Source organism: Elgaria multicarinata, chromosome 1 (assembly GCF_023053635.1).
Source record: "Elgaria multicarinata webbii isolate HBS135686 ecotype San Diego chromosome 1, rElgMul1.1.pri, whole genome shotgun sequence".
NCBI lineage: Eukaryota > Metazoa > Chordata > Lepidosauria > Squamata > Anguidae > Elgaria > Elgaria multicarinata.
In genome coordinates this window covers 130,614,799-130,627,058 of record NC_086171.1, presented here as the reverse complement: position 1 = coordinate 130,627,058, position 12,260 = coordinate 130,614,799, and the positions used below count along the sequence as shown (strand labels likewise).

Here is a 12,260-nt window from a genome sequence, read left to right as displayed (position 1 = left end):
TTTAGATTTGCATCCTACCTTCAGCTTTATCAAGGACAATTTTGCCCTACTGTATGTGCATGGAGTACAACTGGCCTCATCTTTACAATGTCTCTGCTGGGGAGGAAAAAAGACACACCCAGCAACCACAAAGAGTTAGCAAAGACTTCCTTCTCCTTTCACTCTCAGAGTAGAGAAGACAAGGATCTTTTGAGATGGTCCTTTTATGTGGGGATATATAACTTCTCAGTGCTTGTAAGTTATAACCAATTGTTTTCCCATCCGCTCATAATGGAAAGGTGTGTGGGACTAGCCTTGCTTCTGGAGCAACTTTATTTCCATTTGTAAGAGGCATGAGCTCAAGAAAGAGAAAGAATGAGTGCACAGCCTTGGAGGGAGGAGGGGAAGAAAAGGAAAAGAAGCTTATAAAAGGAAATTATTCAAAATGTCACAGGTGTTGTGACATGTCTCCCTCAGCATGATGTCACAGGGGCCAACAAACAGGTGCTGGCAAACTAGCTCGGTGACTTTCTAAGAAGCAAAAAATATGTAATAAGCAGTTAGGCTTCCTGGGACAAGAATTCCCATTTGCCAGCAGCTCAAGTAAGTGCTGATTCTAAAAAGCTATTCTACCAAAAGTTCTTGTTGTCTAGGTAGTTAAGTGATGGCTGCCATGTTCTCCCTGAGCATTGCAGGATGTAGACACGGGCAGGATCTACACTACTGCTTTAAAGCGGTTTATAACAGTATTGACAACTGTTGGGGCCCAGGACACACTCTATATACAGTTTTCAAGCCATTTTGAAAGTGTTATATCCTGTTTGGTGTAGAACTGGCCAAGGTCTAAACAACAAAAGAAATAAAATAAAAAGGAACAGTTTGAGAGGGGGAGCTCAAGTCCCTGGCCCAATGCCTCTGTCCCCTCAGGGACCTTACCTCCATCCCCCAAGGTTCCATCCTCAACTAGTCCTGCAAATGGCAGTAGTTCTGAATTTCAACAGAGGGGCAGAGATGTTTCTGGTTTCTTTTCACCTCTTCCCTATTGTGGCTTGCTCTCCCTCTCTTGTAGACTTGGTAGTTGGATGGGTTTGACCAGCCAGGTTAGGAAATATGAAACAGCCTTCCCCCAAAGCGCTGCCCTCCAAGGCATGGATGCAATTTATTCATAGTTAGAGTAGACCCACTGAGATCAATGGGACTTAATTTACTTATAACTGACTCAAGTCCCATTGATTTCAATGGGTCTTCTCTAGGGTGAACATATGGAAAGGAGAATGGGGCTCCTGTATCTTTAACAGTTGTATTGACAGGGAAATTTCAGCAGGTGTCATTTGTATGCATGCAGCACCTGGTGAAATCCCCTCTTCATCACAGCAGTTAAAGCTGCAGGAGCTATACTAGAGTGACCAGATTTAAAAGACGACAGGGCTCCTGCAGCTTTAACTTGTGATGAAGAGGGAATTTCACCAGTGCTACATGCATACAAATGTCTCTCCTCCCCCTGACCTCGCTCTGGCTGCCCCATTCCTCTCCCCACACACACACACACACACACACACACACACTCGTGTTTTTTAAAAAATAATAATCTGTAGATCCAAACCTTTGCATCTACAGATTTAAAAAAACTGGGGGGGGGGAGCAACGAGGCAGCAAGAGGGAGGTCAGAGGGAGGAGAACCGGCTGCCCCATTCCTCCCCACTCCCTGGTGCTCGCCCCCCTGTTCTTCCCTCCTCCCCAGTGCTCGGCCCAATGCTGGCAGCCCCCCAGTTGCCCCATTCCTCTCCCCCCACCCGGTTTTTTAAAACATTTATTTACAGTGCAGCACCCAACTTGGAGCTCCCAATCCGCTCCCTTCGCTGTCCAGCCCAGCCCAGCCGATGATGACCAATCAGGAGGCACCATCGGCTCTACAACCAAAAAATCAGGGTAAGTGCCCGACTTTTTTAAAGCAGAGTTTCTGGGGTTTGCCTCCAGATGGCTTTGCAGTGGCAGCTGCATTATGTATGACCTGCCGCCACTCTGAATCCACCCCGGGGCAAACCCTTCGTCAAGACAAGCCCTGTATAGTATGTAAAACTGTAAATTGCCATACATGTATGTATTGTGTTTAAAATAGTGGGATATTATCTGTTTCGAAAGGGAGGGCACAGGAAACTGGGAGCAAAGAGAGGGCCAAAGATGGGGAAAATTTCACTCGGCTCGCATTTCTAAATGATCTGATTTGCACTTCTCAGACTAACATGCAGCTCAGAACACATTTCTCCTTCAGATTGCGTTCTTCAGTTAATTTTGTGATCCAGTTCTTAGTTCAAAAATGCATACAAAAGGCATACATCAGAGGAAATTGTATACAAAATAAGTATCAGTGGAAATTACGTAGAGAAATGTGTATATCAGGGGAAACTGCATTGTTAAATGTATACTTTAGGTGAAATTGTGTATGAAAATATATTTTATGCATGAAGCGGAAACAGGATGGACCTGACTTATGACTGAACATATGTGATACTGACAGGGACCAGAAATACTTGTCTTTTTACTGGAGGACATGAGCTTTTCAGGCGGGTTATGCTGACCCAAAGTAAGGTTACCAGGTAGTAATCCAAGGAATGTTTGTTGGACTGCAGAGAGAGCAGGAGGCGAGGCGGAAAAAGAGCTACCTCGTCTCCCGTCTGATCAGTCCTCTTGAAGTTAAGCTCACATTCTATATTTGCAACTTGCCAGCCCCAACTTCAACTAAATTACAGCAATGACAGAGCAGGCCATTGCAATAAAAGAAAGACTAGTAATTACTAAAGATCTGAAGGCAGCACTGCGCACATTATGCAATGCATTTCTGAGGACACATGTGCTTTTTCATAAACGTAGGTGCTGGGGAAGGAGAGGTCTGGCAGAATTCCTACTTCATCCTGCCAGACAGCTTGGAAGAGAACCTAGAGCACGAAAGTCACTTCTGAAGATAAGCCTGCCGGGTCCTTTTCTAGAACTCCAAAGATGCCTGCTTTAAAGATCTATTGCTGTTGCTGGAAAGGCTTCAAAGAGTGTTCCATGTAGAATGATCAAAGAAGCAGAAAGGATTCCAGAACAGAAATAAATCTCTAATTAGTTATATGCCCCATTTTAAAAACTTGAAAGCAAGGTCAACCTCTCTTAAAATTACTACCACAAACAAGCATATAAAGTCCTATTTCCAAGAAAGGGCTGATATCATGGGCATAATATGCACATTGTAACAACTACTGCTTAAGGTTGTAGTCCTCAGTAAACTTTGCTGACAACAGATCCCATCAAAATCAGTGCCATTATTTCCACATAAATATAGCTAAGATTGAGTTAGAGACACCATAACTGTCAACTCAGTGGAAGACATATCGAACCTAACATGTTACGTTAGAAATGCCTGTTTAGACAAAAAAAAACCTCCTACAATCCCAAGCATGGGTTTGCACTCCTAGAACACTTAGGATATGATCCTCTTGATTGTGTCCTTGGTGATTGGAAGACTTTGAACACGGAGGTGCCCAATCATCCAATGCGACGGAGGCACTCCTCCCACCCTGCAGGTTTTGCTAGATGGACTTTTTAGTCTGTCTAGCAAGGGCACTTTCTATTGGGAGGGAAGGAGGCTGGCAGAGGCTCAGGATAACTCATATCCAGTCCTCTCCAGTCTCCTCCCCGCTACACCCACCAGAACGCCCCCTTTCCCTCCCTCTCTGAGGTTGGGTTTCTGACCTTAGAGAGGAGAGAGGATTCTCTCAGGACCAGCTGTAAGGGGTCAGGGTCGGATCTTTGACTCCCCCTCCATAAATAAGAATTACCTTCCCTGCTCAGAGATGGAATGATACTGAGGCATCTGTTCAAAAAATGGGAAGAGGGGAGGGTTTTTTTTACTAAGTTAGATGATTCGTTATCTTTTTCATCCACACTTCTTTCAAGTAGCTCCAGATATTGTCCAGGGTCTTCCCTATGTGATCTCTAACATGTTAGGTTTAGAGATAGTATCCTAAATCTACTGCCAATCAATGGGTGAGCCCAGTTTCTAGTGCTTTGAGAGAGGACTCACCCTCTTCATAGCATTCATTATTTTATAAACCTCTATCATGTCCCCATGTCATCTTTTTTTTCTAAACTTACCAGCTCCATACAAAACAAAACAAAATCAAAATCAGCCATGTAAACTGATGTTTGTATGTGTGTGTGGTGGTGAAGGAATTGGCCACATTAGGTAGCTGAAAATTAGCCATCACCCTAATGCTTAAATCTATTTCAGCTAAAGTTAAACAAAACCGCTTGAAACTCAGCCATAATTTGCACCTATTGCCATTCAAACCTCATTATAAATACAAACACCTCCTCAATGCCAACGTGGATATCAAGTAAAAGGCTCTGTTATATGCAATGCAGTCATGCAGTAGTTGCCTAATTTTGGACACAAAGTTTACTCAGAACTATTTAAAAACATGATTCAAAATAAACCCCTTGACTCCAGAGTTTCTCTTTTAATGATGAAAAGAAGGATCCTCCCACATAAAAAACTTATTACCTACCTACTCGTAAGCTGCCTGCCATTGGAAACTACCAGAATCAAGACGTATGAGATCTTGGTACGAACATGCCTGGAAACTAGTTTTATTAGAAAGATAAATGCAGGAAATGTGCCCATTTCAATTTCTTCAAACCATATTCCATCCTTTTATTTCATATGCCAATTGGGATTCTTTTCATATGTAACAAAGATTCATCTGCTGAAGGATTTTGTTCAATCCTTATTTCGAAGTGAACTGATCTGATTTTTTTAAAAAACCCATCCAGACTAATATGCAAATCAAAATGTAGCTATCCGTCAGATTTTGCACTTCTAATTTTTTTTGGTGCAGTTCTCTGCTCAAAAAGCATCCCCAAATGCATGCGAGTATTTTAAGACAAATTACATCTAGAAATACATACTTGGTGAGGAAATGTGTTTAGAAACCTGTATTTTGTGAGAAAATATGTTCAAAATATATAATTTTTAAAATGCAGGTTATGGGACAGAATATGACACAGGTGAAACTGACCCAGATTCGAAATAGACCGATCTGCTTCAAACACCCCACTAATGAAAGCCTTATTCACTTGAAGAATGGGACATAGAATTATTAGTGATGGTGTGAGTTTGATGCCACATCCATTTTAAGCTGATGGCTACATTCATATGAAGCAGCCTTTTATACAGAATGTGTTAATTATGCATCATCCAATCTGCCTTTCCCACACACTTTGATATAAATTAAATACATCCTCAGCCAAAACACAAAAACCTGCCTAGCACTAGAATGCTCTGGGTTTTTTAGAAGGGTAAACACACTTCTGTGTGCATAGGTAGAGGCACTTGTCTTGCCAACTGCATCAAGTAAAAAAATCAAGTGAGTTCAAACTTACAGTAAGGTGACAGCCTGTAGGTCTCTGCATTTTCTTCACCTCTTGGCGTTGGCACAGGAAAGTAATAGCGACTCACAGTGACTGCTTACTGAGCTATTGTTGCTGGTGCCTTATAAAAAGGTGTCATCTTCATAATATGTAAGGTGGAGCAATGATTAAGGGTTGGCCTGACAGATGTAAATATTACACAGTTTATTCAATAGCATTGCATTTTTTTCTGCCTCAGGCAGAAATGTTAATGAAAGAAAATAACAAAGGAAATAGAGAGGCAATGGGATAAATCCTGCTCACAGTTAAAACAATGGGAGTTCACCATCAACGTTAATGGTAACAGGACTTCAAAGGCAAAACAATCTCTAATAAAAAGAAAAAAGAAATTCAAGGATGAGCTTCTAATTTTACGTAGATTGGCAATATACATCTAGATCAGGGTTGATCAATTTCAATAGGATCAGGTTCCACCCTCTTCTCTTGACAGTGGTTCAATGGTTAGAAGTGTATTTTGCAGCACAAGTGACCTTTTCACAAGCTGCTAGGTTCCATAATAAAGTTAATACCAGCTAGCAGAAAGGGGTTTTATTTATGGAAATGGAGTACATAAGAAGTGCCATGGTGGATCAGACCAAGGGTCCATCTAGTCCAGCACTCTGTTCACACAGGGGCCAACCAGCCATCGGCCAGGCACCAACAAGGCAGGACATGGTGCAACAGCACCCTCCCACCCATGGTCCCCAGCAACTGGTGCACACAAGCTTACTGCCTCGAATACTGGAGGTACCACACAACAATCAGGGCTAGTAGCCATTGATAGTCTTCTCCAGGAATTTATCCAACCTCCTTTTAAAGCCATCCAAATTGGTGGCCATCACTACATCTTGTAGTGAATTTTGTAATTTAACTATGTGCTGTGTAAAGAAATACTTCCTTTTATTTGTCCTGATTCTCCTACCAATCAGCTTCATGGGATGATCACGGGTTCTAGTATTTTGAGAGAGGGAGAAAAATGTCTTCCTGTCCACATTCTCCATACCATGCATAATTTTGTACACCTCTATCATGTCTCCCCTTAGCCTCCTTTTTCCAGGCTAAACAATCCCAGTTGCTGTATAACCTTCCCTCATAGGGGAGATGCTCCAGCCCCTTAACCATTTTGTTGCCCTTTCCTGAACTTTTTCCAGCTCTATAATATCCTTTTTAGGCGTGGTGACCAGAACTGTACGCAGTATTCTAAGTGTGGTCACACCATAGATTGGTATAAAGGCAGTGTGATACTGGCAGTTTTATTCTTAATTCCGTTTCTTATAATGCCTAACATGGAGTTTGCCTTCTTTACAGTGGCTGCACACTGGGTGGACATTTTCATTGAGCTTTCCACCACAACCCCAAGATCCCTTTCTTGTTCAGTCACTGCTAGCTCAGATCCCATCATGCTATACTTGAAGTTGTTTTTTTTTTTTTGCCCCAACATGCATCATCTTACACTTGCTTACATTGAACCACATCTGGCATTTGGATGGCCACTCTCCCAGCTTGGAGAGATCCCTTTGGAGCTCTTCACAATCCCTTTGTGTTTTAACAACCTTAAATAATTTGGTATCATTGGAATACACTCTGAAATTATTATTATATGATGATGATGATGATGCCATGGCACTTTCCAAGAGTATGGTCACTGCTCTGACGAGTTTACAATCTAAAATTCAACACAAGGGAGACAACAGAGGAAGAACAGACATTTATTTCAGTTACACATAACTTGGGGTTAGTTATGATAGGATATGGGGGCTAAAGGGAGTGCCAAAGTTGTAATGGCAAAGGTGGGTTTGGGGGAGAGATCTGAAGGAAGGAAGAGAAATTTTTACCCTGCAGGCATTCTGGGAGACAGTCCCAGGCATAAGGGGCAGTGAGGGAGAAAGGATGGAGTTATGTGAGGGAGCAGGAGGCATAGCTGGGGTATTATGAAGAAAATCCAAAAAGAGATGTCATATGTGGACTCTCTCACACGGAAAAACAAAGAGACAGAGTTTAGCTATGGTTTAGTGCAGAGGTTCAACACCCATAGTTTGGTGTTAGGAGGAGGAGGAGAAGGTGGTGGTGATGGTGGTGGTACAGGTACAGAACATGTTCAAGCTCATGTACTGCTTCCATTCACTTCTCCTCCAGAGAAGGAGTATGGACATTTTTACTTCTATTTTAGGCCAACTGCAGCTTATCATGACATTTGAACCCAAACAAAGTGCGGCTAGTGTTCACTATGGTTAGTGGAACTAAGCCAACTTCTTTACTGAACTGCGTTGTTTTTACTAGCTATAGTTGAGTTTAACCAAAGTTTAGGATTCAGATGCAATGCTAAACTGGGGTTAATCTAAAAACAGAAGCTGAAGCTTCTGATCTCTTCAGAACTGTGCTGGAGGAGAGCGGAGGGGGGTGGGATAGTGAAAGCCTGAGGCTCACTCCAGCTTGTCCCCGCAACATTAAACCATGGTTTAGTATTAGATACAAACTGAGCCAGAGAGAGATTCAAAACATGTTTTCTATTCCTTATACTTGCAACTGTGGAGAACCTTTATTGAATGGCTCAGATAAAGGCTGAATTTGTCCTGCAGGCCGGTTGTCAGTTAACGATCTCTAACTTATGGACGTATTAAATGAGTGTTTTATTGCACGCATGTAACCAGGCACTCTTGGATTTTCATGGGTCCCTCATGACATCGTCTGCCTCCTGCACACCTCCCGCCCCTTCTAACCTTCATTGCACAACAAAAAAACACCCCAATAAGTCCGATTTGTTTTTTGAGTCAGAACTTGCTGCTATCTCCTGCTGTGTGGAGGAGAAGCAGTGTGATCAAAACAGCCCACTAAATGGGCCATGTGCACATTGTTTACTTCCTCTTTCCTCTCCCTTGAGAATGAGGAAGTAATGAGGGACAAACACATGGGTGGAGAAGCGCTGGTAAGGAAACACAATTTCCCCCCATGTGATGACGCTCTTACACTGTGCTTCAATTAACACAGCATATATAGTTTTAACATAGTGGAAAGGAGTACGAGTTGATGGCTTGGGCACAAGGAAATTGTTTTGTGAATTCCCCAATTCATCTCCAGCTTGTGACTTTCCATGTCTTTCCTCCACCTGCTTTTGAAGTCTTCCCAGGATGTAGTCATTTTTTTTAAAAAAAAAAAATCAGGCACTGAGCAACAAGCAACGTGCAGAATCTGCCCCGCAATGGATGCCTCCACCTTGCCATCATCCTGGTAACATCCACCCATGCTGTCACCTGAAGTTTACTGAGATATTGATACTGAGTTCTCTATGTAGCAGCCAAAAAAGCAATAAGCAGCTCTGAGAGTATTGCCTGAGGATACTTTGGTACCTTGTGCCAAGCTGTGCCTCTTTTAACTCAGACAATTTTCCTCAATTGCATAAGTATGTGTTGAAAGGCTTATGGATGAATATTTTGATTTATGCAAATAGCTTTATGTCGCTTTAAACATAAAAGGGGAGAAAAATAAACTAAGAGAGAGAGGGCATACACTAAACTGTGCCGACAAGGGCTGCCATCCATCCATCTATCTGACCCAAAAATGTACCATAAAAGGCTAAAAGAAGGCAATCAGACTTTTTAAACACCTTTATATTATTAGAATATCAAGTCTTACTTAGGATCATGTTGGCCCTTATTTCTTTTGTTTGTTGCAATGTATTTATGATGGAATTGTACTTTTTATATGCATATTCTTTTTTTTACTTTCATCATACAAACATTCTGGACCATTGTGTAACAGTACACAACAGCTAACACCTAGTGGGAATACTTTTACCAGTGATGCAGGCAATATCATTAAACTCTTTCAAGGGCGTTTAAAAGGCAGAGCAGTTCATTTTTAAGAATTCCAAATTCCATCTGTCAGACAAGTTAAAATACGGGTCCCCAGTACATTACCCTCGGGCACCTCCAAGGCGCCCATGAAGCTCTCCATAACCTGCCGTTTTTAAAGAAAGAAGAAGCTTTTTAAATAAAATCCTTGGGAAATGTTAGGGCAGTCTTCTTTCTCTCCCTTTCTAGCTTCACTATTTCCTGACGCCTCCCTCCCAGCCTCGAGCTTCCCCATTTCTCTTCCCATCTCGTTACCGTGCTGTTTCTCCCCAACCAGCTTCTAGACTTGCTCTGGCTCTCTCTTTCAGCCCTTTGCTTTGCTATTTCTCTCCCCACCCCTTTAGCTCACATTTAACTAGCCAGCCTCCCACGGTAGCCATTATACGATGCACATCTTCCCTGGGAGCCATTTTGTGGTGGTTTCCGAAATGTGTCCACAGGTCCAAAAAGGTTGGGATCCCGGAGTTAAAACTGCCACAGCCCTTTTCATTTGTGGCCGTGAAGTTAATTAGTACTTCATATTGGTCTTCTAGAAGATTGTGTAGTAAAATCCATTTGTTTAGGTACGTTTTCAACAGCTAAGGGAGCAGCTGGCTTTGCCCTTCACAGTCTACTCTTTTCTCTCCATTTTTAATGGCTTTAGGCTGCAATCCTATCTACATTTTCCTGGGAGTATGCATTGAACACAATGGAACATACTTCCAAGTAAGAAAGCACAGAATTACACTTGTTGCAGGCCTTTTAGTCTACATGTTGCTTTTTGTTATGTTTTGGGGGTGTTTTAAAACTAATGTCTTGTTTTTTGTAAGGATCATAAATATTTTAAAGAAAGAAACATCTCCTAAGGAAAAATAAACCAAAATTGTTCAGAACAGCAGCCCATTCAGTATCATTCTCATAGGAATACAAACATGGCCCAAAAAGGCACTTTGCCTAGTAATGTTGTGCCCTTACTAGCTTTTCCCAAGCTTCTTCATGTATTTCACGGCCCTGATTTGGGAGGCAAAGCCTTCTGGCTTTTTGTGAATAAAACAGTATATAAACATTCATTTTAAAACAATAGCCTATCAGTGAAATGAAGAAGAAAAGGTGTAGCTGACTAAACCAGAGATTCCTGTATTACTTTTACAGTTGAGCCACTGTTTCAAGAGTGCAGTCCCCGAGCTCATCCTATGAAAAAATACTACAGCTATGGCCTCAGTTATAGGAAGGGAAAAGGTACAGGATGCCCCTCAATTTTAGAAGTTTGAAAGAGTGTGTTATTAGCTTTTTCCCATCTTATATATACAGTAATGTAAGACTTATTACTCGAGATTTACCAGACTGATCTCGCTCATTTTTGTTTTAAACTGAAGCTTGAGCAGTGTAGACATGCAGAAAATTGTGAACGTTTGAAAACGTTCAGAGACTGAGCTTTAATAGCAATTAATTCCTCGGCACCAAACAGGCAGAGCAAGCCCTCTACCGGCAGGATGGTCCCTATGCCTGAGGGATACTACAAGTGTGATGCAAAGGTGGGCTCCGGACACAGACGCCAACAGGGATGGGGATGGAGGCGGCCAATCAGAGCACATGAGGGGGAGGGTGCAGAGCTGCACCGCATGCAACTTTGGGAAAGGGGATTCACTATGCATGAGCTACATTTGCATTATTCATGAGCCCCTCTGTGGTGAGGGGACTGATGGACAAAAAGGCAGGAATGGAGTAGGACTGCTAGAGCCCATGGCGACATGGGTTTTACACTAGTATGTACTAGTAGCTTTACCCTTCAGGGAAGGGGGAGCAAGCACAACAAACTCAGTAACAGGGAGATCCTGTGCAAGTTTACTCAAAACTATGTCCCTTTGGGGTCCATGAGACTTACTCCCAAATAAGTGTGTGTAGGACTGTGGCTTCAGTTTATTTGGAAAAATAAAATGCTTTAAAATAGGAGCGGTTGCAGCCACCCATCTCTGACTTCATTGATTAAAAATGAAAGTGGTTTGTACTTACATAATGAACATCTATTTCTTTGGCACCAGTGTGATACCCTAGAACAGGGGACTTGAACAGCTTTGAGGCCGAGGGCTGAATTCAATTTCCGAGAAGCAATCAGGGGCCACTTTCCAGGGAGTGGGTGAGGCCAAAGTCAGAAGAGGCGGGCCCAAAAATACCAGCCTGTTTTAGCTTAAATCTCTTATTGGATGTAAGGAGGCTCAATGAGAAACATTTCAACTTTTTTTAAATTGGGGGGGGGATGTGCAAAAGTCAGGAAACCACCAAATGATTGGCAGTTGGGGGAAAGGGGGTGGGGCCAGGGAATGGGGTGGGGATCTGAGGAACCCTGGAGGGCTGCCTTGGAATCCCAGGTGAGCTGCATATGGGCCCATAGGCCTGAGTTTCAATACTCCTGCCTTAGAAAATCAGTTCACAGATTCAGTTTAATAGCATATGCCAATTATGTGAATTGGCCCTAATCTAAGCCAATAATCAAAACATCTGTGAACTGAGATTAAAAAGAGTAAGACTAAGGCAGCTCAGAAATGTAAATTGAGCTGCAATCTTATGGTCCTTGAGAGCAGATCCCATGGACCATGGGATAGATTGAATCTCTCCCCTGCTAAGGATGGAGAAAGAGGTCCACTCTCATGGAGGAGATCTGACCTAGTATTACCTTTCCCAGTCTCCATGGAAACTTTCGCAGCCCTTCTCTCTCTGGCATATGAGAAATGGGGAAGGAGCCGTGCTGGGAGGGGCAGCATGCAGTCTGGGAGAAGTTCATACAATCATATAATAGTAGAGGTGGAAGAGGCCTATAAGGCCATCGAGTCCAACCCCCTGCTCAATACAGGAATCCACCTTAAAGCATCCCTGACAGATGGTTGTCCAGCTGCCTCTTGAATGCCTCTAGTCTGGGAGAGCCCACAAGTTGTGGATCTCCTGGCGCTCAAGGCACCTCCCCAAACTGGCTGGTAATATATTGTGGTATGATTGAACCAT

The 12,260-nt window shown here is 42.6% G+C and overlaps 1 protein-coding gene across 1 annotated transcript in view; it reads right to left on the bottom strand.

Annotated features, from left to right (window-relative positions):
- Nucleotides 1-5,505, bottom strand: part of LOC134405672 (uricase-like) — a 44,709-nt gene extending 39,204 nt beyond the window's left edge. Inside the window, exon 1 of the mRNA XM_063136920.1 lies at nt 5,404-5,505. Coding sequence (XP_062992990.1) covers nt 5,404-5,433 — 30 coding nt within the window. The 5' untranslated portion in view covers nt 5,434-5,505. The remainder of the gene's footprint in view (nt 1-5,403) is intronic.
- Between the last annotated feature and the right edge of the window lie 6,755 nt (nt 5,506-12,260).